This window comes from Dendrobates tinctorius, unplaced genomic scaffold (genome assembly GCF_039654945.1).
Source record: "Dendrobates tinctorius isolate UK_male_01 unplaced genomic scaffold, ASM3965494v1 ptg000270l, whole genome shotgun sequence".
Lineage (NCBI taxonomy): Eukaryota > Metazoa > Chordata > Amphibia > Anura > Dendrobatidae > Dendrobates > Dendrobates tinctorius.
In genome coordinates, this window is record NW_027361937.1 from 2,026,828 (window position 1) to 2,052,395 (window position 25,568).

The 25,568-nt window shown below is 48.8% G+C and overlaps 1 protein-coding gene and 1 long non-coding RNA gene across 4 annotated transcripts in view; one reads left to right on the forward strand and one right to left on the reverse strand.

Moving 5' to 3' along the window:
• LOC141069629 (uncharacterized) overlaps nt 1–19,241 on the reverse strand; it is a 33,875-nt gene extending 14,634 nt beyond the window's left edge. The window contains exons 1-2 of the long non-coding RNA XR_012226612.1: nt 19,110–19,241; nt 12,352–12,434 (exon numbers count right to left, since the gene is read on the reverse strand). This is a non-coding gene — a long non-coding RNA (uncharacterized lncRNA). The remainder of the gene's footprint in view (nt 1–12,351; nt 12,435–19,109) is intronic.
• The window catches only part of PCIF1 (phosphorylated CTD interacting factor 1), a 138,953-nt gene continuing 131,988 nt past the window's right edge, over nt 18,604–25,568 (forward strand). Inside the window, exon 1 of one of the 3 annotated variants that reach the window (XM_073559352.1) lies at nt 18,604–18,710. Coding sequence is in view for 2 of the 3 variants with exons in the window: in XM_073559349.1 (XP_073415450.1) it covers nt 19,052–19,261 (210 nt within the window). In the remaining variant the exon portion in view is untranslated. Of the gene's footprint in view, nt 18,711–18,997; nt 19,262–25,568 lie in introns of those variants that run through there. The other 2 variants (XM_073559349.1, XM_073559350.1) reach the window with 2 other exon arrangements.

Here is a 25,568-nt window from a genome sequence, read left to right on the forward strand (position 1 = left end):
CATACCATTTTTCGCTTTATAAGACGCTCCGGATTATAAGACGCACCCCAAATTTTGAGGAGAAAAATAGGAAAAAACGTTTTTTAATAAAATGGTGGTGCTTCTTATAATCCAGGCTTCTTATTGCTTACCGGTCTGTCCCTGGGTTGCTGTCGCCCACTCTGTACCTGGTGCTGCCACCACCGCGCTGGGTCCCTCAGGTGCTGCTGCCGCCGCCGCACTGTGTCCCCCCGGTGCCTGCCGCCGCCACCAGGCTCTGTCCCGTGCAGCGTCGGGGGCTCTGCCGTTCCATCCATGCCTGCGCGGTGGCTTGCTTCCTGGAAAATGGCCGCCGCGCAAGCGCAGATGGAGATCTCGGCATTGAAATCTCGGGAGATGAGATTTCAGGGCTGAAATCTCATCTCCCGAGATTTCAGTGCCGAGATCTCCATATAAATGCAATTACACAATTTTTGCAATAGGGTATAGTTTTCCCTTTTTTAAAATGGCGCTGATAGATGAGATGTGTTACTGCGCATGAATAGTGAGATCGCGCATGTGTTTATTTTTTCCATCTTCTAAGATGGCGCTGATTACCCCAATGCGCTATTGCGCATGAGCGGTAGTGTGATATACACCGCAGCTTATTTCCTGCCCTGCACACTCTGCTATTGTGGACGCCGGGGCTTGGTGTTTCTAATGGCATTAGGGTGAGTCATATTCATTAAATGTGCATTCATCAGCTGCCGCTGATAATTAATTATCTCTTGTGTATGATATTCATATCTTTGTGTATAATATGTTTTTATGTAATGCACTTTGGCACTTTATATTAAGTGAGCACTCCTTGATTGTATATCACTATGCTGGAGATTTATCTTCATGTTTTTTATATTGCATAATTGTTGTAAAATACCTGTATAACTGGTGTGCTATAAAAAAGCACTCATTTGTCACATTGCACTGCTTGAGAAAGGTCCGCACCCTTTCTGGACCGAAACGTTGCACTGAATGGGCACATAGCCCGATGGGCTGAATAAATTTTCTTCATACTTTTCAAAAGGCGTGCTGCTTTCAATTTTTGATGGATAATTTTAAAAGTTAGATATGGCCGAGAATTGGTCAATTTCAATGATAGTTTCAGGGATGGAGATGCAGGGGTCCGTAAGAGTAAGGAATAAGTCGTCGGCATAGAGGATAATTTTATATTGGCGGTTTTGCGTGTCTATACCTTTGATAGAAGGATGGTTTCTAATTCGTTCTGCTAGGGGCTCCATGGCAAGATTGAAAAGGAGAGGAGAAAGGGGGCAACCTTGCCTAGTGCCGTTTTTTATGAGGAATGCGTCAGATACATGGTTATTACAAACTACACTGGTTTTGGGGGATGAGTAAAGAGCCATTATGGAGGTTACTAGTGAATCATTGAATCCAAATTTAGTTAGGGTTTCTCGAAGGAAAGACCAGCTTAATCTATCAAATGCTTTTTCTGCGTTGAGCGATATTAGAGTCATGGGATGTTTGGTAGCATTAGCCCATTTTATGGAGTTTATCAGTCTCCTTGTGGCATCCGCTGGTTGCCTTCCTTTGATAAAGCCTGTCTGATCATTGTGAATAAGCCTAGGGAGAATGGAGCTAAGTCTGCTCGCTAGAATTTTAGAATATAATTTAACATCAGTGTTAAGGAGGGAGATGGGTCTAAAATTCTCTATAGCCTCTGGATCTCCTTTGTTTTTAGGTAGAACTGAGATGGAAGCTTCCAACATCTCAGAGGGAAATTGACCTGTATTGGAAGCTTGGCTAAAAGCCAAGGTAAGGTGGGGTGAAAGGATAGTGTTGAAAGTTATATAATACGTATTGGTGAACCCATCGGGGCCTGGAGATTTGTGGAGGTCGAGCTTGTTGATGGCTTCCTCAATTTCTGATTTGTCTATTGGGGCGGATAAGAACGAGAGGTCATTTTCAGAAAGAAGGGGGAGGTTAATAGATGAGAAGTAATTGGCAATTTCTACTGTATTCTGAGGCGAAGATGTGGGGTTGGTATTTATGTTGTAGAGATTGGCATAAAATTTTGCGAATTCATTTGAAATCTCTTGAGGATGAGAAATTTTGGAGTTTCCTACAAGAGATTTGATTCTGTTTATTTTACTTTGAATTCTACTATTTTTAATTTTGTTGGCTTGTTTAGAGAGGTATAGTAATTGAATTTGGATGATCTCACTGCGGCTTCGTAGGGGGTCTGAATTAGATTCCTAAGGTCAATTCTGAGTTTTGATAGGTCCGATTGATGTTGTGGTGATGGCGAGGGCAAACTAATGTATAATGTTCTCTATTTTCCAAATTGATTTTTGGATATTGGAAATTTTTAGGTTATTTTCCTTTTTGTTCTTAGAGGAAATTTCTATTAGAATACCCCTTACCACTGCCTTGTGGGCGCACCAATTTATTAACGGACTGGTGTCTTCTGGCTTGTTCTCATTAAAATAGTTGTTAATAGCATTTTGTAAGGTAACATTATGAATGGGGTTGTTGACAATGTTGGCGTTACATCTCCAAAGTTTGGCATTTCTTAGCGGAGGACCTAGAAAAATTTTACCAATAACCGCTGCATGGTCGGACCATGTTCTGTGGCCAATAGAGACATCTTCAAATCTGGTAAGAGAAAATCGCCCAAGAGAAACAAATCTCCTCTCCTCACAGATGATATCTTTTTCATCAGCTTATTGAGAAACTTATGTTGGCCTTGATTGGGTGCGTACAAATTGACTAGTGTGCAGACCTGATTGTTCAATTTGCAAACTAATATGTGGAACCTACCCTCCTCGTCACCATGTTCCTCTAAGGCCTCGAAGGGGATAGATCCACTAATCAGCGTTATAACCCCTGCTTTCTTGCTAGAATTGCAAGACTCATAAATATGAGGCTACTTGCTGTGTTGAAAGTATGGGTGGGTATCCCTAAGGAACTTCAACTCTTGAACACATGCAATGTCAACCCGTGCATTTATCAACTCTCTCCAATGAAAAGAAATAACTATCAAATGTTATTTCAACTTTTGCTTCAAACTAGATATAACGGAACAATTTAAACTGTGAAACTGTTCAAAGCAAAGAAACTACCTCTATAATATATAATAAAATATAAAAATAATAAAAATAAAAAGGAGGTGGAAATAAATAGAAGTAGAAATTTAGATACAAAAATAAATAGATATAAAATTAGAATCTACAATATAATCATCTAATTCTGTCTGTCTGTAACGGAAATCCTGCGTCGCTGATTGGTCGCGGCTGGCCAGCCACGACCAATCAGCGACAGGTGCAGTCCGGCCGCGAATTGGCGCGGAATTCGAACGACGCACACCACCGCTGCCGTTGGGAGCTCTGCGGTGCTAGCCGCTGACCTCCGTACGGCAGGAGATGACCCGCGGCAACCGACGGGAGATCAGCGGCTAGCGTCGCAGATCTCCCGACGGCAGCGGTGGTGTGCGTCGTTCGAATTCCGCGCCAATTTGCGGCCGGACTGCGCCTGTCGCTGATTGGTCGCACTCGGCCAGCCGCGACCAATCAGCGATGCAGGATTTCCGTTACAGACAGACAGAATTAGATGATTATATTGTAGATTCTAATTTTCTAATGCGCATGCGTCGTGTAATCTCAAACCCTCTCTCTCAGGCCCTCTCTCTCAGGCCCATCTGCGAATTGGCGCGAAATTCGAACGACGCACGCCACTGTCGTGAGATCTGCGCCACTAGCCGATCTCCCGACGGTTGCCACGGGTCGCACGGAGGTCAGCGGCGCCGCAGCCAGATGACCGGCGTAGCGCTCAATGTGCGTATGGTACCCAGGGTCCTTAGGAGGGGAGACTCTCCTCCAGGCCCTGGTACCATAAACCTGTAAAAAATAGAATTAAAATAAAAAATAGTCATATACTCACCTTCCGACGGCCCCCGGACTCTTTCCCGCCTCTCACCACGCGTCCAGCATCTTCCGGTCCCAGTAATGTTTTGCGTGAAAGTCCGCCGATGACGTCGCGCTCTCGCGAGAGTGACGTCATCTCCGGTCCTTCACACTAAGCATTACTGGACCATCAAGAGAAAAAAGGTTAAGATAATATCTGGAATAAAACCAAGATAAAATAAGTTATAGTAAAAAAATAAAAAAAAATTAATCAAAGCCGGTACAAAATCTTCAAGTATTAAAAGGGAATAGTTTACAAAAACGGAACAAGGCTTAGATTCTCATTGAGACCAAGACACTGTATTGAGAGTCAAAATCCATTTAGTTTCAAGCCTAGCTAGTATATTACTGATATTACCACCTCTAATACTGGATTGGACTCTATCAATACCAATCACGCGTAAGGTATCACAATCATGATACATTTTAAAGTGTCTCGCCGAGACACGTCTCTGTATAGTACACATTACCACTACTAATAAAGATATTTTAACTTACTTCTGGCTCTTCCAATAATTTTACCTGTCCAAGTTACCTCCAGCAGAACACCGTCGCACCACACACTCACACAGCCTTTTACGTGGTACCACCAGCTTAACACCGTCGCGAACATGCTGCCGCCGGGCTCAGCCAAATTATTCACTGACTGCCGCCATCTTCGTACAGGAGGAGCGCGGGCGCAGTTTTAATATGACTGCCGCTATCTGTCTGCACAAAGATGTCGGCGGTCTGATTTACTGCGCCTGCGCGAATTCCGCGCAAGCGCAATGAATCATTCAGCTGATCCCGGCAGCAGATGCGCGACGTGTCTACAGGCAGAGGAAGCCAGTCACATTTTCCCAAGAACGAAAGTTCATTTTAAAAATTGACTATGTCTGACCATGTATGGAGGATACCACATCTCCTGGGCAGGGGAGGAAGCAAAAGACAATACTGACATTACAGCAGGGGATCACAGAGGATTCATTTTGTGAGGTAAAATATTTCACTGTTTTTAAAAGATGGATTTTTGGTTCTTACCGTAAAATCTCTTTCTTGGAGCCTTCATTGGGGGACACAGAATACCATGGGTGTATGCTGCTGCTGCTGCTAGGAGGCTGACACTATGCAAAAACAAGAAAATTAGCTCCTCCCCGGCAGTATACACCCACCGACAGGCACCAAGCACCTCAGTTGGTGAAAAAGCAGTAGGAGAAGCAACGAGAAAAAACTCGAACCATATGTACCAACCCAACAAGGGACTCTAAGACCCAACACGGTACAACTTAAACAGGGAGGGTGCTGTGTCCCCCAATGAAGGCTCCAAGAAAGAGATTTTACGGTAAGAACCAAAAATCCATCTTTCTTTATCGCCTTATTGGGGGACACAGAATACCATGGGACGTCCCAAAGCAGTCCCAAGGGTGGGAACAGCAATAAGGAACGAAAGAAACTGAAAGGCTTAGGTCGGCTGGTGAGCCACCGCCGCCTGCAGAACCTTCCTACCAACCACAGCATCAGACGAGGCCTGGGTATGAACCCTGTAGAACCTCGTGAAGGTGTGCAAAGATGACCAGGTTGCAGCCTTGCAAATTTGCATGGCCGAGGCCTGGTGACGAGCAGCCCACGAAGCCGCCACAGCCCGGGTGGAATGAGCTCTTACTCCCGGAGGGGGCCGCTTTTCCTGAAGACGATACGCTTCCAGAATGGTAGAACGAATCCAGCGAGCGATCGTGGATTTGGAAGCCGGAAGGTCCTTCTGGCGACCTTCAGAGATGATCAGCAAGGAATCGGACAGACGAAAGGAAGAAGTCCTGGCGAGATAGACACGCAGGGCTCTAACTACGTCCAGTTTGTGGAGAGACTTCTCAAGAGGATGAGATGGAGCCGGACAAAAAGAAGGAAGGACGATATCCTCATTGATATGGAAAGCGGAAACCACCTTTGGAAGAAAAGAAGGAACGGGCCTGAGGACGGCTTTGTCCTGATGGAGAATGAGGTAAGGGGAACGACATGACAAGGCCGCCAATTCAGAAACTCTTCTGATGGATGAAATGGCGATCAAAAAGGTGACCTTCCAAGAGAGAAGGGACAAAGGAATGTCCTGGAGAGGCTCGAACGGCGCCTTCTGGAGAGCGCTAAGGACGAGGTTGAGATCCCACGGGTCTATTGGCGAATGATGAGGAGGAGCCACGTGGGAAACCCCTTGCAGAAAGGATTTGACCTGTGGTAGAGAAGCCAGCTCTCTTTGGAAGAGGATAGAGAGAGCGGAAACCTGGCCCTTGAGCGTACTGAGGGACAGACCCGCGTCTAACCCAGACTGAAGAAACCCCAGGATAGATGGGATAGAAAAAGACATTGGGAAGACTCTTTTATCATCTCACCAACGGAAAAAAGCCTTCCAGTACCTATAGTAAATGCGGGAAGAGGCTGGTTTCCTGGCTCTGATCATAGTTTGAATAACCTGACTGGACAGACCTGATTCCTTCAGAATTGCGGTCTCAACGGCCATGCCGTCAAACTCAGAGACTGAGAATTCTCGTGGTAAAGGGGGCCTTGCGAGAGAAGATCTGGACGGTCTGGAAGCCTCCAGGGAACATCCACGAGCATGTTGACCAGTTCCGCGTACCAAGGCCGTCTTGGCCAATCTGGAGCGACTAGAATCACTGGTACGCCTTCCGATTTTATCTTTTTGACCACTCGAGGGATCAATGCCAGAGGCGGGAACAGACACGGAAGTTGAAACTGGGACCACGGAGTCACCAGTGCGTCGCATGCGACGGCTAGAGGGTCCCTGGACCTGGCTACGAACTGCGGCACCTTGTGGTTCATCCGAGATGCCATGAGATCGACATCCGGGGTGCCCCAACGGTCGCATATCTGAGAGAAAACTGTGGGGTGCAGGGACCATTCGCCGGACGCTAGGCCCTGGCGACTCAGAAAGTCGGCTGCCCAATTTTCCACCACTGGAATATGGACGGCGGAGATTGTCGGAACGTAACGTTCTGCCCAGCGGAATATCTTGGCCACTTCTGACATTACTTGTTTGCTGCGCGTGCCCCCCTGATGGTTTATGTACGCCACGGCCGTGGCGTTGTCCGACTGAATACGGACCGGCTTGCCGGAGAGGAGGAGCTGCCAATGAAGAAGGGCCAGGAAAATTGCTCTGATCTCCAAAAGATTGATTTGGAGGAGAGACTCCTGTGGCTTCCAGCGGCCTTGGGCCGCTTTCTGATGGAACACGGCTCCCCATCCTAGAAGGCTCGCATCGGTGGTGATGACTTGCCACTGAGGCGGAAGGAAGGACCTCCCTTGGAGAACTGACGCTGGCCGTAGCCACCAAGTGAGAGACTGCCTCACTCTGAGAGGAAGCCGAATAGGACGGTCCAAGGACATCGTGGTCTTGTCCCAGGCTGAAAGCAGAGACAGCTGGAGGGGGCGAAGATGAAACTGCGCAAAGGGTACTGCTTCCATGGAGGCCACCATCTTCCCCAGGACCTTCATGCAGAACCGAATGGGAATGGGAACAGGCCTCTTGAGAGTTCTGATGCCCTTGGACAGAGTTGTAAATTTTTCCCTTGGAAGAAAAACACAGGCTAGCTTCGTGTCGAATTCCATACCCAGAAAGGTCAGACGCTGGGTGGGGATCAGAACGGACTTCTCCTTGTTGACCAGCCAACCTAGGCGGCTGAGAGTGTCCAGGGTTATCTGAAGGCTCCGGAGACAGTCCTGGCGAGACGAACCCTTGATCAAAAGATCGTCCAGATAAGGGATGATGAGGATCCCTCTGGAGCGAAGGATGGCCATGACGGTCGCCATCACCTTCGTGAAAACACGGGGCGCTGAAGCTAGGCCGAAAGGGAGAGCTGTGAACTGAAAGTGGTCTCCCTGAAACGCAAATCGAAGATACTTCTGATGTTGCACACAAATTGGAATGTGCAGATAGGCATCCCGAATGTCCACCGAGCAGAGAAATTCCCCGGGCTCCATGGAAGCAATCACCGACCGAAGAGACTCCATCCTGAAATGATGAATCTTCACGTGGCGATTGAGCAATTTGAGGTCCAGAATAGGACGAAGAGAGCCGTCTTTCTTCGGGACTACAAAGAGATTGGAGTAGAACCCGGAAAACCGTTCGTCTGAGGGAACGGGAACAATGACTCCGGCGGAAAGAAGGGAGGAAATGGCCTGCAGAAAACCCGGAAGCTGGGCCCGCTGTCGCGGAGGCCGAGACCGGAAAAACCGTCTGTTCGGGGGTGAAGAAAATTCGATCTTGTATCCGGATGCGACGAGTTCTCTGACCCAAGCGTCGTCGACAACGGACAGCCAAGCATCCGCGAAAAAGGAAAGTCTGCCTCCCACCCTGGAAGAAATTCCAGGTGGGGGTGACCCGTCACTTAGACGAAAATCTGCCGGAATTGGCTCCTGCAGATCTGGAATATTGTCCTCTAGATCTCCAGCGAGGAGCGGGTTTGTAGGAAGGTTTCCTCTGATCCCGCTCCCTGGTGGCGGGCGGCCGATCCTGTTGAGTGGCTCTCTCCGTGGCAGAGAAGGGACAAAAGGGCCTGAATGGTCGAAAACCCCTTCTGTTGAAAGGACGTTTTGGTCGAGATTGGGGAAGCGAAGTACTTTTACCTCCAGTGGCATCGGAAATTATCTGATCCAGCTTTGCTCCAAAGAGCCTAGAGCCATGGAATGGCAGATTGGTAAGCGACTTTTTCGAAGTAGTGTCCGCATTCCATGACTTTAGCCAAAGGACTCGGCGTACAGCTACTATGTTGCTGTTAGCCCTTGCCACGCAGCTGGCCGTGTCCAAGGAGGCGGCCAAAAGGTATTTTCCCGCCTGGTTAATCTGATCTGCAAGATCTGCCAACTCGTCTTGAGGAGCTGACGCTAAGATGCCTCTGCGAAGAATTTTTGCCCAAGCGGAAATGACCTTCGCCACCCAGGCGGATGCGAAAATAGGGCAGAGAGAGGCGCCAGATGCCTCAAAGATAGACTTAGCCAGAGATTCAATCTGCCTGTCAGTAGGATCTTTGAGCGATGCCCCGTCTGGCAGAGAGAGCACCGTTTTTGAGGCTATCCGGGAAACTGGAGGATCTACCTCGGGAGCCTTGGACCACTTTGAGAGCAGTTCTGCGTCAAAGGGGTACAGAACGTCCAAGTACTTGCGGCCTGAGAAACGTTGCTCAGGGCGCTCCCAGTGTTTGGATAAGGTAGTATCGAAATCGTTGTGATTTGGAAAGGTTCGAGACGGAGGTCTGGCTCGTTTAAGGAGAACCGAGCTTTCCTGAGGTGGAGCCTCATCCAGTATTTGGTAGATAGCTGCAATAAGTCTATCGACCATGTCCCGCGTTTTAGAAACGCTGTTCCCCTCTGAGCTAGCTTCCGAAAGAGAATCATCGCCTGACTGAAGGTTGTCATCCGAGGAAGGGGAAGGAGGCCTGGGAGCGGAAGGGCCCTGCGAGCTCGAAGACGAAGTGGACAGAGCCCGCTTCCTAGAAGTCCTTCCCTGTCTGTCTCTCTGAAGGTCGCGGTCAGGTGCGGACGACTCACCCCGAGAGGCGGTCGGGGCAGAGGTGGCTGAGGATAGCTGAGGTAATCGTTCTAAGACCTGGACCAGCGACTGTGATACTTTTGTCAAGTCAGAAACAGACTGTGACATTGTAACGGCCCACTCCGGGGGGAGAGAGGAGGGAAGAGCGCCCTCCGCCCGGGACTCTGTGCGTTCCTGAGATGCTGACATATTTGAAGGACTGCAGGGGGGGCAGAATGGGGACGACCGACCCGATGCCCACTTCTTTTTACAGCGCGCACAGGCGTAATAGGTAGCGGTGGGCCTGAAGCAGAGATCCCCTGAAGGGTTGGGCATAAGTAAACTGCACTGAATGGCCGCAGAAATTAGGGAATAACTGCCGAGGAGAGCTAATCCTTGCCTCAGAGCCGAGCCTACCGAGATTCTGTGCGAGCAGCAGAAAAAACGCCGAAGTGTCCCCCAAGCAGCGCAGGATGGAGTGATTCAGGCATCAGGAAATCCTTGTGCTGGGATATGGGGCGGAGCTTAGCGGCTGCGCCGTGACTGGATAATAGCGACGGAGAGGGCATGGCAGAAGAGGGGGGCTGGCATCCAAGAGAGAAAGAAGCCCTGTGATGGGCTAGAAAGGGCGCGCTGAAAAGAGCGCGCTCAGGAAGGGAGGAGGGAGAGCAGAGGAATTCCCTGCGCTGAGGAGAAAGTGAAAGTGACTCCCACCCTGACGGCGCCGCAGCCCCATGCCCGTCATACCGCGCTAAGGATGCAATCTGACCAGGTCCTGCTGCTTGTGACGCTGCGGTGAGTGAGGAGATCCCCATAGACTCCCTGACTAGAGCAGGGAAAGTGGAGGAACGCAAGCGGCTGGGCGCACGGCAGGCAGAAAAGGGCGGGAGATTCAAATCTGTGGACCTGAAACCAACAAGGTCCCTTCTTCTCCCATGTCACTGAAGCTTATGCGGGGCCGGAGGGAACGTACAGGCACTTACCTGACGTCCCTGAAGAGGATGAACACAGGGGCCCACGGGGAAACGGCAGGCCGCTGGGAGGGGAAGGAGTCCTCTGTACCCGCATCCTGCAGAAGACGGCTTTCTTGGAACACCTACGATCGCCGTCTTCCTCTCAGCCCTGTCCCGAGAAAGGGGTGAGGAGGGGGATTCGGCAAGGACCAGCCACCTGTCCGCAACCCTTATCACCAGAAGGTGATAGGGAAAAGTCCTGCCTGCGGTACTGAGAGGTGCTATGTGGGTGACACCACACTGCTCGCTCAGCCGCATGATATAGGAAATCAGGGTGATAACTTATACCCTGTTTCCCAATGGAAAAAACCTAAAAGACAAAAGAGGGAGAAAATTAAAAAGTTCAAACTAAACCTGAAAGGAAAATTGGATTAAAGCTGCGGATCTGGGGAGATCCCGGTCCGCCTCCTACAGACACTAAGCACAAACTGAGGTGCTTGGTGCCTGTCGGTGGGTGTATACTGCCGGGGAGGAGCTAATTTTCTTGTTTTTGCATAGTGTCAGCCTCCTAGCAGCAGCAGCATACACCCATGGTATTCTGTGTCCCCCAATAAGGCGATAAAGAAAAATATTTTACCTCACAAAATGTATCCTCTGCGCTCTCCTGCTGTAATGTCAGTATTGTCTTTAGCTTCCTCCCCTTCCCAGGAGCTGTGGTATGTTCTGTACACGGTCAGACACAGGGGTGAGAAAGACAGGGCACAGGGGGGGAGACAGCTCAAACGGGACAGCACATGAGGGGAGAACACAACACAGGAAGGAGAGAGACAGCAGACAAGGGGGATAGCACATGGGGTAGACAGGTCAAAGAACAGAGCACAGACGGCACATGGGGAAAGAGAGTGGATAGGTGGGTGAGAACATGGGGGGGGTATGCTCAATGCTGCAAAGCCTGACCCCATTGTGATATTACCACACTCCCGATGCAATAGCATCGGGCCTCTATCTAGTGAGTAATACTAAGGAATCCTGAAAACATGATCAGTTGGGGGCCGTGAGGACTAGAATTGGGATCCTAGGAGAGGCGGTGAGAGTCCAGCTTACTACAGCCACATCACCTAATACACTCACCCATTCAAGTCCATGGGTGCACAATATAAATAATAATAATCGGATGCCATATGGAGCAACAGTATGGCATCCTTTTTTATGGATACACTGCAATCCTGTAACATAGGAAACTGTAAATGGTCTTCTTACTGATTAATAGCTGCTGCAATAAAAAAAACAAAAAACAGATTGCACAAAGATGTGAAAAAAAACCCATGTTTTCTGGAGAAACTCTTGAAGATCTTTTTTTAGACGCTTGTGAGAAACTACACTAACTCACAGCTCTCAATTTCGGTACACAGATTTATCACTTACCGTAATTTACTGGGTGCAGCAGTTGTGAAAAAAAAATCATTTTTTTTTCTCTGCTGCAAATTTAGCAGAGCTTGAAATGCTGAGCCCTGTATAGCCCCACAAACACCACTGATTGGCAGCTTTCTGTGTATACTATATCCTGATAGAAAGCTGTTAATCAGTGCAGGGGATGAGGCTGGACAAAGAAGAATGAAGCCAGATTGTCCTGTAGTGATAATCTTTTGCTAATAAAGCACTGATTGCATTGAAACAAAACACAGCCCTGTAAGTGACAGACCACGGGAATCAGGGTCTCTTCCTCTACATCATGGTGCTCCCAGATTACATAGCAAAAACCTACTGACACATTCCCTTTAATAGTTGCTGCTTTTAGAAGCAGATCCTGGCTGTGACACGTAGCCATTATTTGCAGGTGTATGGTGCGGGCATCTGCCTGGGGGGGCAGCTAAAAGGTCATTGAGGTTACAGGCCTTGGGCTTGTGGTTTCCCACCCGATATAAACGGTTGGGTTGCCGATACACACTTGTGGATTTCGTGGCAGCTGAAGGCCCTCATTCCTGCTGACATGGTCCTCTTGTGGCTGGACTTCGATAATCACCAGGGGACCTAAAAAATAAAAAAGTGAATATTATTTGATAAGTGTTAAAAAAAATTGATAAAAAATAAGATTACATCAAATCTTTAAATCCCAAATAAAAAATATATTTATTTAGTATTGCCGCATTTGTAAAACTGCTCACTGTGAACATATAAAATTATTAAACCCAAATGTTAAACTACGTTAAAAAAAAATAAATTAAACTAGCTTGGCCTGTGCGAAATTTTCGCACATTGGTCATCAGGGGCACAGGCAATTTCAGAAAAAGCAAGCTGGTCAAATGTAAATGTATTTCATGAGCTGATGAACACAGACAGGTATTTATATATGTAGATTGGTAATACAATAAATTGTTATGATAAGTAGAGGCCAAAAAATGTCTTCCGGTTGAGGTGCCACCTGCAGGTCATTGTGTCTTGCTGCAGGTTTATGAAAATGAATGTTTAAACAGTATTTTGTGATCAATTCGTGGACGTGTGTTTTGTTTGGCTGTTTTCTTGCTGAAGGGGTAAGTTTACCTTTCAAATGGTGTATCATTTGTGTGTGTGGGTGCAGTATGAACGGGGATACAAAGGAATCACCGAAAGAGTCGTAGTTACTCACCGGTCAACGGTATTTTTCGAAGTCCATGACAGCACCACCTGAGAGAGGGGATCCGCCCTTCAGGATCAGGAAACCTACAGATACAAAGGGGCGGCACCTCTCCCACACATCAGTTGGATTACAGAGCACAAGAGGACCACAAAGGTTAATGGCATGATTTATGCACAATACTATTACTAACTATTTACCACATGTGGATCATAAGAGGAAGAAGTGCACACCCAGAACTAAAGAAAAGGAGGGAGTCTAAGGGTGCTGTCTTGGACTTCGAAAAATACCGTTAACCGGTGAGTAACTAAGACTTTATTTGAGCGTCCATGACAGCACCACCTGAGAGAATTACAGAGAGTAATAATTACTTAGGGAGGGACTACAGCCTGCAGAACCCTGACACCAAAGGAGAGGTCTGAGGAAGCACCCAGGTCTAGCCTATAATGATTGTAAAACGTGCTCGAGTAGCTGCCTTACATATTTGGTCAATAGAAACTTCTGATCTCTCCGCCCACGAGGTTGCCATGGCTCTAGTGCAGGGGTGGGGAGTCTTTTTTCTGCCAAGGGCCACTTGGATATTTATACCATCCTTCGGGGGCCGTACAAGCTCCGCCCACAAAGTACATCCTGACTCTGGCACTGGTGTCAGGACGTAATCTTTCATTGCATGCCCTTCAGTGTTCAATAGTGAACACTACATGTGTGTGCTCACAGAGCAAGGAGAAATTAATGAGCTGGTGGCAATCAAAATATAACTCCCTGCCAAAGTACTGTGGACCCTGAGAATCTGCCCGGGGGCCGGATTAAAGGTCATCGAGGGCCATAAATGGCCCTTGGGCCTGAGGCTCCCCACCCCTGCTCTAGTGGAATGCACCCTCTGTCTTCCAGGTGCCGACCCGCCCTTCGAGGTGTATGGTAGCGAAAAAGCCTCCCTAATCCACCTAGCTAGCATGCTTTTTGATGCCCTAAGGCCCTTCCTAGTGCCTCGATAAGAGACAAACAGGGCATTATCCTTTTTCCAGGAATCAGTAACTGCTAGGTATTCCAGGAGACATCTCCTAACATCTAGGGTGTGTAGTTTCTTTTCCTTTTTGTTAAGGCCTCTTTCACACTTCAGTTTTTTGAATCAGTTATAATCCGCCAAAAAGGCGGACAAGCGGATCCGTTCTCAACTGATGTGAACGGATGACAAAGGATCCGTTTTGAGACGGATCCTGAAAATGACGAAATTTAAAGGACACGCTGGCTGGGAGAGAGAGATTGAGAGAGAGATTGAGAGATTTTTGTCCGGCACCCAGAAAGAATTTCGGGTTAAATGAGTGTCTGGAGGATCCGCCACAGAAAAAAACGTTGCAAGCTCCGTTTTCAAATCTTTGAGGATGGTGACGGACAGGAAATTTTGGCGGATCCGCCAAAAAAACGGATGCAACGGACGGCAATCCGTCACAATCCGCCAATAATGAAACTCAATGGGGAAAAAAACGGATCCTCAAAAGAAAATTGCGGATCCGTTTTTTTCAAAACCTGGCGGATTGTGACTGATTGTCAAAAACGGAAGTGTGAAAGAGGCCTAACTGGATTAGGGAGGAAGGATGGAAGGACTATTTCCTGCGTCCGATGGAAACTGAAAGCTACCTTAGGTAAGTATGCTGGATCAGGCCTAAGTATTACCCCATCGTCCTTGAATTGCGTATAAGGAGAAAGCCTAGATAACGCTTGGATGTCACTTACTCTACGAGCTGACGTCAGTGCTACCAGGAAGGCTACTTTGAGGGACAGGTTTTTTATGGAGGCTGATGAAATAGGTTTGAACGCTCTGTCATAGCCGTGAGGACTAGGTTCAAATCCAATTGATGCGTGGGAGAGGTGCTGCCCTTTTGTATCTGTAGGTTTCCTGTTCCTGAAGGGCGGATCCTTTCTCTGGTGGTGCTGTCATGGACGCTCGAATAAACAGTGTGTAGAAATAATAGAATAGATTGCCAGAATTGCTTTTGGGTCACAGCACCAAGCAAATAAAAAAAAAAAAAAATGGAAAAATGGTACCAATCAAAAATACAGCTCGGGCGCAAAAGTAAGCCGTCATCTGATACACTGAAAAAAATAAAAAGTTACGGGTCTTCAAGCTTGGCCCACAAAATACAAGCACTCGTTGCTATATTGATGAACAAATAACAAAAGTTATAGTTCCTAAAAGAAGGTGAAGAAAAAAAAATAAAGTGCAAAAACAGTGCCCCCCTGTCAAATATCAGGCATGTCTGACCAATTTTAAAAATTTTTATTTCTGTGGTGAAAGGTACCCTAAATAAAAGAGCCACCTTGACAGAATGCAGCATTAGTGCTGCACAAGGTGGCTCTTTTACTTAAAAATGCCTGGAGGGGGTGACAGGTTCACTTTAACATGCACAGCGCTGGAAGCGCGTCACAAACTGCGGGTCACCGATGGGTTGGCACGACAACTTGGGGTCTGCAGTACCGGCGTTCATAGCAGATGATCATTTCTGCTACACATAGCAGGGTTTCGGTTCTGCTCTGTGTAGCACAAGCGATCAGAAGATCACAGCTTCAAATCTCCATTGAAGCATGTAAAAAGTGAATAAATATTTCTAAAAGCCTTTTTTTTAGAATATAAACGTTCAAATCACCCCCCTTTTGCTCAATTCAAAATAAACCAATAAAAAAAATATAAAAAATACACACATTTAGTATTGCCAAACTCAAACGCCTTATCTATCAAAATATAAAAAAAATGAATCCAATTAGTAAACGGTGTTAATAAGAAAAAAAATTCAAAAACACCAAAATTAAATTTTTTTGGTCGTTACAACATTGCAATAAAATGCAATAATGGGTGATCAAAACATTGTATCTACCCCAAAATGATACCAATAAAAACGTCAGCTCAGCACGCAAAAAATAAGCCCTCACCCAGCACCAGATCCTTCAAAACGGAGACGCTACGGGTATCGGAAAATTATAACTTTTTTTTTAATTTTAAAACAAACTTTGGATTTTTTTTTCACCACTTAAACCCTTAAATGGGTTGTCCGGGCTTTTCACATAATCTCAGTGCATATCTGGGCTGCAGAACGCTGACAATACGTAATTTACCTTCTGTGTTCTGGCATTAAAATGAGAACTGGTCGTTTCCTCCTACTCTACTAAAAACATGCCCTCTATAGCAACAACCCCACCCTCCATAGCTACAGGCCCTCCCCGTCCACATGAAGCAGCCCTCATCACACAGTAACAAGTCCTCCCCCTCTAGCAGCCTCAGTGCAGAGAGCAGAACCATCCAGCTGCTCCTCCCCCCAGACACACACTGAACAGTGATCTATGGAAAGTGAAACTAGTGAGGAGGAAACGACCAGTTCTCATTTCAATGCCAGAACACACCTCCACTGGACGTTTTTCATAGAAGCAAGAGATCATATCTTGGAAACTGTGCAAACTGGCCACAGAAAGTAAATTACTTATTGTCAGCATTCTGCATCCCAGATATGCACTGAGATTATGTGAAAAGCCCGGACAACCCCTTTAAGGTCCAGGGGTATTTCCGTTTTTCGCTCCCCTTCTTCCCAGAGCCATAACTTTTATATTTTCCCGTCAATATGGCCATGTGAGGGCTTATTTTTTGTGGGACGAGTTGTACTTTTGAATGACACCATTAGGCTGTGTGTACACGCTGCGGATTGTCCTGCGGATTTTTCAGCGTGGATTTGTCAAAAACCGCAGGTAAATCCGCAGGTCAAAAGACCTGTGGTTTATCTGCAGTTTTTCTGCGGTTTAGCCTGCGGTTTTCCCCTGCGGTTTGACACCTGTCATTGAGCAGGTGCCAAACCGCAGCGGAATCCACACAAAGAATTGACATGCTGCGGTTTTGAAACCGCAGCAAATCCGCGAGGAAAAATCTGCACTGTCTGCACTGCGGTTTTTAATTTCCATTGATTTTGATGGTACTGTACAACACAGCAGGAACTGCTGCGGTTCCTCAGGACCAAAACCGCTGCGGATCCGCAGCAGAATCCGCAGCGTGTGTACACACCCTTAGCTTTGCTATATAGTGCACAGGAAAACGGGTGAAAAATTCAAATTGTTGTGAAATTGTAAAAAAAAAAAAACGTGCAATTCGACAATTCTATTTTGTTTGGCGCTTTTTTTATCATGTTCATCAAAACCTAAAACTGACCTGCCATTATGATTCTCCAGGTCATTGAGTTTGTAGACACCAAACATGTCTAGGTTTTTTTTTTAAGTGGTAAAAAAAACCCTCCAAATTTTGGCAAAAAAAAAAAAAAAGGTTGCCACTTAAAGAGGCCCATAGCGTGTCCATATTTTGTGATGTGGGGCCAGGTGAGGGCTTATTTTTTGCGTATCGAACTGATGTTTTTATTGGTGCAGATATGACCTTTTAATCGCTCGTTATTGCATTTGCGGCCAAAAAAAGTAATTCTGGTGTTTTGATTTTTTTTCATGTTTCATGGAATTTTTTTATATTGATAGATCGGGCGATTCTGAACGCGACGATACCAAATATGTGTATTTTTTTATTGTTTTATTTTGAATGGGGCAAATGGGGGGTGATTTGAACTTTTATAACTTTTTTTTTCACTTTTTACTTACTTCACTAGTCTCCATGGGGAGAATAGAAGCTGCGATCATCTGATCGCCTGTGCTACACAGAGCAGGGCTACAGCCCTGCTCTACGTAGAAGAAATGCTCACTTGCTATGACAGCCACAGGGGTCTCCTGCAGACGCCAAGTTGTCATGCCAACCCATTGGCGACCCGCAGTCATGTGACACTGGCGCTGATGGGTGTGGTTTGCGACACACTTCTGGCGCGTGCTTGTTAAATGCCGCTGTCAGAGATTGACAGCGGCATTTAGCATGTTAACAGCTGCAGGTGGATCGCAATTCCACCTGCAGCTGTTAGGGGCACATGACAGCTGATCAGATCTGCGGAATGTGCCGGAAAAGGTGCGGGCTCATCACCAAACAGAAGGAAGCGTCCAATAACGGACACTGCCCGTCACTGGTTGATAAATAAAAACCTAAACATGTATGGTATCTCCAAACTTGTACCGACCTGGAGAATCATAATGGCAGGTCAGTTTTAGCATTTAGTGAACATGGTAAGATTATTAAAACAAATGTGAAATTGCAATTCTTTTGCAATTTCACCACACTTGGAATTTGTTTTCCAGTACATTATATGGTAAAATCAATGGTGTTATTCAAACGTACAACTTGTCCTGCAAATAGCAAGCCCTCACATGGCCATATTGACGGAAAAATAAAAAAGTTATGGCTCTGGGAAGAAGGCGAGCGAAAAAAATGGAAACGCAAAAATGGCCCCCAGGTGAAGGGGTTAATGGATTGGAGCATTTTCAACTTGCTATGCCAGATAAGAAAGTAACACTTAGTATGGTGGGGGCAGACTGTCAACAGCAGCGACACACTCACGATCCCCGACCTGAACGCTTCACCACAACGTAACTGCCGACTCCGAGCAGAGATTTGCCACACCTAACATGGCGGCACGACGCAGCCATCTAGGTCTGTGGGCAGAGCATGCGCACTGGGCAGGGCCGGGGCTGGAATACAAGATGGCGGCCCCGGCGGGGAGGGAGAGGCGGAGGCGGAATAGCAGTGCACGGACAGGAGTCAGTGACGGAGATTGCCTCGGCCCCAGGTGAGGCTCCCGGGGCGTCCCACGCTCTGACACCCGAACCGTCTTGCGCCGCAAAAGCCCGAGCAGCCGCTGAGCTCACTCTGCGCTCCCAGCGCGCCCTAATAACCGCGCAAAACAACTGCAACCCCCTGAGCCGCCAGCGCAGCTCCCAGCGCCATCTTGTCACCGCCCGGGGAGCGCGCTGCAGAGGCGCGAGCACGAGGGGGAGAAAAAGGCGCTAGTACGGAAGGCGCCAAAATGAGAGAGAAGCGACTAATAATAAGAATATTAATAAATCTCAATAAAAAAAAGTGTGTAGCAGCTACTGCAGTACAGGGCGGGAGTGCGGCTGTATCACATGGATGGAACTAGCGCACAACACGTCATGGAGCGGGAACTGCCGAGCAGCCAACCGGTTACCTGTAGACATGGCCGCACTCTCCTCAGAGCCGTGTAATAGCAGTGGTCCCGTAACGGCCACGTCTGGCAGCAGCACTGGGGCACTACATACGCAGGTCTCTGCAGAGCTGTGTTTGGCGGAGAGTCTGGCTGCACAGCACGTAGTGCAGGAGGTGACTGACTGGAGCCGGGGAAAGCCCTCACACCACAAGCACACACAGGTTACCACTGAGCCACCACAGAGCCTCTCAGACACCCCAAGCACACACAGGTTATCACTGAGCTGCCACAGAGCCTCTCACACACCCCAAGCAGGTTACCACTGAGCTACCACAGAGCCTCTCACACACAGGATATCACTGAGCTGCCACAGAGCCTCTCACACACCCAGGTTATCACTGAGCCACCACAGAGCCTCTCAGACACCCCAAGCAGGTTACCACTGAGCCACCACAGAGCCTCTCACACCCCAAGCAGGTTACCACTGAGCTACCACAGAGCCTCACACACACCCAGGTTATCACTGAGCCACCACAGAGCCTCTCAGACACCCCAAGCAGGTTACCACTGAGCTACCACAGACCCTCTCACACCCCAAGCAGGTTACCACTGAGCCACCACAGAGCCTCTCACACACCCCAAGCAGGTTATCACTGAGCTACCACAGAGCCTCTCACACACCCCAAGCAGGTTACCACTGAGCCGCCACAGAGCCTCTCACACACAGGATATCACTGAGCTGCCACAGATCCTCTCACACACCACAAGCACCCACAGGTTATCACTGAGCTGCCACAGAGCCTCTCACACCCCAAGCAGGTTATCACTGAGCTACCACAGAGCCTCTCACACACCCCAAGCAGGTTATCACTGAGCTACCACAGAGCCTCACACACCCCAAGCACACGCAGGTTATCACTGAGCTGCCACAGAGCCTCTCGCACACCCCAAGCACACACAGGTTATCACTGAGCTACCACAGAGCCTCACACACCCCAAGCACACGCAGGTTATCACTGAGCTGCCACAGAGCCTCTCACACACCCCAAGCAGGTTACCACTGAGCTACCACAGAGCCTCTCACACACAGGATATCACTGAGCTGCCACAGAGCCTCACACACACCCAGGTTATCACTGAGCCACCACAGAGCCTCTCACACACCACAAGCACACAGAGGTTATCACTGAGCTACCACAGAGCCTCTCACACACCACAAGCAGGTTATCACTGAGCTGCCACAGAGCCTCTCACACACCCCAAGCAGGTTACCACTGAGCCGCCACAGAGCCTCTCACACACCCCAAGCAGGTTATCACTGAGCTACCACAGACCCTCTCACACCCCAAGCAGGTTACCACTGAGCCACCACAGAGCCTCTCACACACCCCAAGCAGGTTATCACTGAGCTACCACAGACCCTCTCACACCCCAAGCAGGTTACCACTGAGCCACCACAGAGCCTCTCACACACCCCAAGCAGGTTATCACTGAGCTACCACAGAGCCTCTCACACACCACAAGCACCCACAGGTTATCACTGAGCTGCCACAGAGCCTCTCACACACCCCAAGCAGGTTATCACTGAGCTACCACAGAGCCTCTCACACACCCCAAGCAGGTTATCACTGAGCTACCACAGAGCCTCACACACCCCAAGCACACGCAGGTTATCACTGAGCTGCCACAGAGCCTCTCACACACCCCAAGCACACACAGGTTATCACTGAGCTGCCACAGAGCCTCTCACACACCACAAGCACCCACAGGTTATCACTGAGCTGCCACAGAGCCTCTCACACACCCCAAGCAGGTTATCACTGAGCTACCACAGAGCCTCTCACACACCCCAAGCACACGCAGGTTATCACTGAACTACCACAGAGCCTCTCACACACCCCAAGCACACACAGGTTATCACTGAGCTGCCACAGAGCCTCTCACACACCACAAGCACCCACAGGTTATCACTGAGCTGCCACAGAGCCTCTCACACACCCCAAGCAGGTTATCACTGAGCTACCACAGAGCCTCTCACACACCACAAGCACACGCAGGTTATCACTGAACTACCACAGAGCCTCTCACACACCCCAAGCACACACAGGTTATCACTGAGCTGCCACAGAGCCTCTCACACACCACAAGCACACACAGGTTATCACTGAGCTGCCACAGAGCCTCTCACACACCACAAGCACACGCAGGTTATCAATGAGCTGCCACAGAGCCTCTCACACCCCAAGCACACGCAGGTTATCACTGAGCTGCCACAGAGCCTCTCACACACCACAAGCACACGCAGGTTATCACTGAGCTGCCACAGAGCCTCTCACACACCACAAGCACACGCAGGTTATCACTGACCTTCCACAGAGCCTCTCACACACAGGTTATCACTGAGCTGCCACAGAGCCTCTCACGCACCACAAGCGCACGCAGGTTATCACTGAGCTGCCACAGAGCCTCTCACACACCACAAGCACACGCAGGTTATCACTGAGCTGCCACAGAGCCTCTCACACACCACAAGCACACGCAGGTTATCACTGAACTACCACAGAGCCTCTCACACACCCCAAGCACACACAGGTTATCACTGAGCTGCCACAGAGCCTCTCACACACCCCAAGCACACACAGGTTATCACTGAGCTGCCACAGAGCCTCTCACACACCCCAAGCACACACAGGTTATCACTGAGCTGCCACAGAGCCTCTCACACACCACAAGCACACGCAGGTTATCACTGAACTACCACAGAGCCTCTCACACACCCCAAGCACACACAGGTTATCACTGAGCTGCCACAGAGCCTCTCACACACCCCAAGCACACACAGGTTATCACTGAGCTGCCACAGAGCCTCTCGCACACCACAAGCACACGCAGGTTATCACTGAGCTGCCACAGAGCCTCTCACACCCCAAGCACACACAGGTTATCACTGAGCTGCCACAGAGCCTCTCACACACCACAAGCACACGCAGGTTATCACTGAGCTGCCACAGAGCCTCTCACACACAGGTTATCACTGAGCTGCCACAGAGCCTCTCACACCCCAAGCAGGTTATCACTGAGCTACCACAGAGCCTCACACACCCCAAGCAGGTTATCACTGAGCTACCACAGAGCCTCTCACACACCCCAAGCACACACAGGTTATCACTGAGCTGCCACAGAGCCTCTCACACACCACAAGCACACACAGGTTATCACTGAGCCGCCACAGAGCCTCACACACCCCAAGCAGGTTACCACTGAGCCGCCACAGAGCCTCTCACACACCCCAAGCAGGTTACCACTGAGCCGCCACAGAGCCTCTCAGACACCACAAGCACACACAGGTTATCACTGAGCCGCCACAGAGCCTCGCACACACCCCAAGCACACGCAGGTTATCACTGAGCTACCACAGAGCCTCTCACACACCCCAAGGAGACACAGGTTACCACTGAGCCGCCACAGAGCCTCTCAGACACCACAAGCACACGCTGGATATCACTGAGCCGCCACAGAGCCTCTCACACACCACAAGCAGGTTATCACTGAACTGCCACAGAGCCTCTCACACACCCCAAGCAGGTTATTACTGAACTACCACAGAACCTCTCACACACCCCAAGCAGGTTATCACTGAGCTACCACAGAGCCTCTCACACACCCCAAGCAGGTTATCACTGAGCTACCACAGAGCCTCTCACACACCCCAAGCACACACAGGATATCACTGAGCCGCCACAGAGCCTCTCACACACCCCAAGCACACACAGGTTATCACTGAGCCGCCATAGAGCCTCTCACACACCACAAGCACACGCAGGTTATCACTGAGCCGCCACAGAGCCTCTCACACACCACAAGCACACGCAGGTTATCACTGAGCCGCCACAGAGCCTCTCACACACCACAAGCACACGCAGGATATCACCGAGCCGCCACAGAGCCTCTCACACACCACAAGCAGGTTATCACTGAACTGCCACAGAGCCTCTCACACACCCCAAGCAGGTTATCACTGAGCTACCACAGAGCCTCTCACACACCACAAGCAGGTTATCACTGAACTGTCACAGAGCCTCTCACACACCCCAAGCACACACAGGTTATCACTGAACTACCATAGAGCCTCTCACACACCCCAAGCACACACAGGTTATCACTGAACTACCACAGAGCCTCTCACACACCCCAAGCACACGCAGGATATCGCTGAACTGCCACAGAGCCTCTCACACACCAAAAGCACACGCAGGATATCACTGAGCCACCACAGAGCCTCTCACACACCACAAGCACACGCAGGATATCACCGAGCCGCCACAGAGCCTCTCACACACCCCAAGCAGGTTATCACTGAACTGCCACAGAGCCTCTCACACACCCCAAGCAGGTTATCACTGAGCTACCACAGAGCCTCTCACACACCCCAAGCAGGTTATCACTGAGCTACCACAGAGCCTCACACACCCCAAGCAGGTTATCACTGAGCTACCACAGAGCCTCTCACACACCCCAAGCACACACAGGATATCACTGAGCCGCCACAGAGCCTCTCACACACCCCAAGCACACACAGGTTATCACTGAGCCGCCAGAGAGCCTCTCACACACCACAAGCACACGCAGGTTATCACTGAGCCGCCACAGAGCCTCTCACACACCACAAGCACACGCAGGTTATCACTGAGCCGCCACAGAGCTTCTCACACACCACAAGCACACACAGGATATCACTGAGCTACCACAGAGCCTCTCACACACCACAAGCACACGCAGGATATCACTGAGCCGCCACAGAGCCTCGCACACACAGGATATCACTGAGCTACCACAGATCCTCTCACACACCACAAGCACGCGCAGGTTATCACTGAGCCGCCACAGAGCTTCACACACCACAAGCAGGATATCACTGAGCTAGCACAGAGCCTCTCACACACCACAAGCACACGCAGGATATCACTGAGCCGCCACAGAGCCTCTCACACACCACAAGCACACGCAGGATATCACTGAGCCGCCACAGAGCCTCTCACACACCACAAGCACACGCAGGATATCACTGAACTGCCACAGAGCCTCTCGCACACGCAGGATATCACTGAGCCGCCACAGAGCCTCTCACACCACAAGCACACGCAGGATATCACTGAGCCGCCACAGAGCCTCTCACACCACAAGCACACGCAGGATATCACTGAACTGCCACAGAGCCGCTCACACTCTGCCACCATGGGAGGACTGGGCGGCAGACAGGCATCACATAGCCCCGGTTTCTGTCAGCTGTGTAGTCCCACATTTTGGCTGCACATCATGAAGATTGTGACATTTTGTCTAGTGATTGTCAGCGCAGTCGCTGCTGGATTTGGATTTGTTCACACGTAGCGCTTCCTGACAAGGCGATTTCACGCTTCTTTTTTTTCCTTTCCTTCTTTGACAGAACTTTTTTTTTTATTATTGTTCCGTGGCCATAGACCGATGAATGGGTTATTTAGCCGGACGAATTGTACTTTTGCCATGTGATGTACTGGAAAGTGGGAAAACATTCTAAGTACGGCAAAAATTGCAAAGAAGCACAATTGTGCCATTTTGAGATTTTATTTTACAGTGATGACTTAGTAGTATGATTCTTCAGGACAGTCTGTCTATGGCGATACTAAATAGGTACATAGGTCATTTTTTAACTGGTGATAATTTTGGAAATTCATTAAAAAAAACAAACCATCAAATATCACTTGTCGCTATTCCTGGAGACCCCGTTGATGGGGCTGGGTGAGGGTTTGGGTTTTTTTTGTACCCAGAGCAGATGTTTTTACTGATCCCATTCGGGGGGTACATGCCATAGTTTGATCGTCTCATTACATTTTTTTGTGGTGTTGCAACTGACCAAAAAAACCCTGTAGTTCTGACACTTAGATTATTTTTTTTTTTGTTTTTGGCATTTACCAATCAATTTAATTAATTTTATAGATTGATGGATCGGACTTATAGACACGGAGATACCACTTGTATTTTGTTCATTTTAGCGGGAAAAGGAGGTTGATTCAAATTTTCTTTATAGATACATTACTCACAAAAAGGATACTTGACTTTCGGGCGAAATTTATGGAAAACGTAAAAAGTTCACGCTACAGTGATATTTTATCATGAAAGTAGGGCACTTAAAGGGAGTCTGTCACCCCATTTTTGGCCTATGAGATGGGGCCTCTGCATCAGGGGCTTATCTACAGCATTCTGTAATGCTGTAGATAAGCCCCCGATGTAACCTGAAAGATAAGAAAAACGAGTTATATTATGCTCACCCAGGGGTCTGGTCTGATGGGTGTCGCGGTCCAGTTCGGCGCCTCCCATCTTCTAGCGTTGACGTCCTCCTTCTGCCGCGGCTCCTGCACAGGCTTACTTTATCTGCCTTGTTGAGGGCAGAGTAAAGTACTGCAGTGCGCAGGCGCCGGACCTCTCTGACCTTTCCCGGCGCCT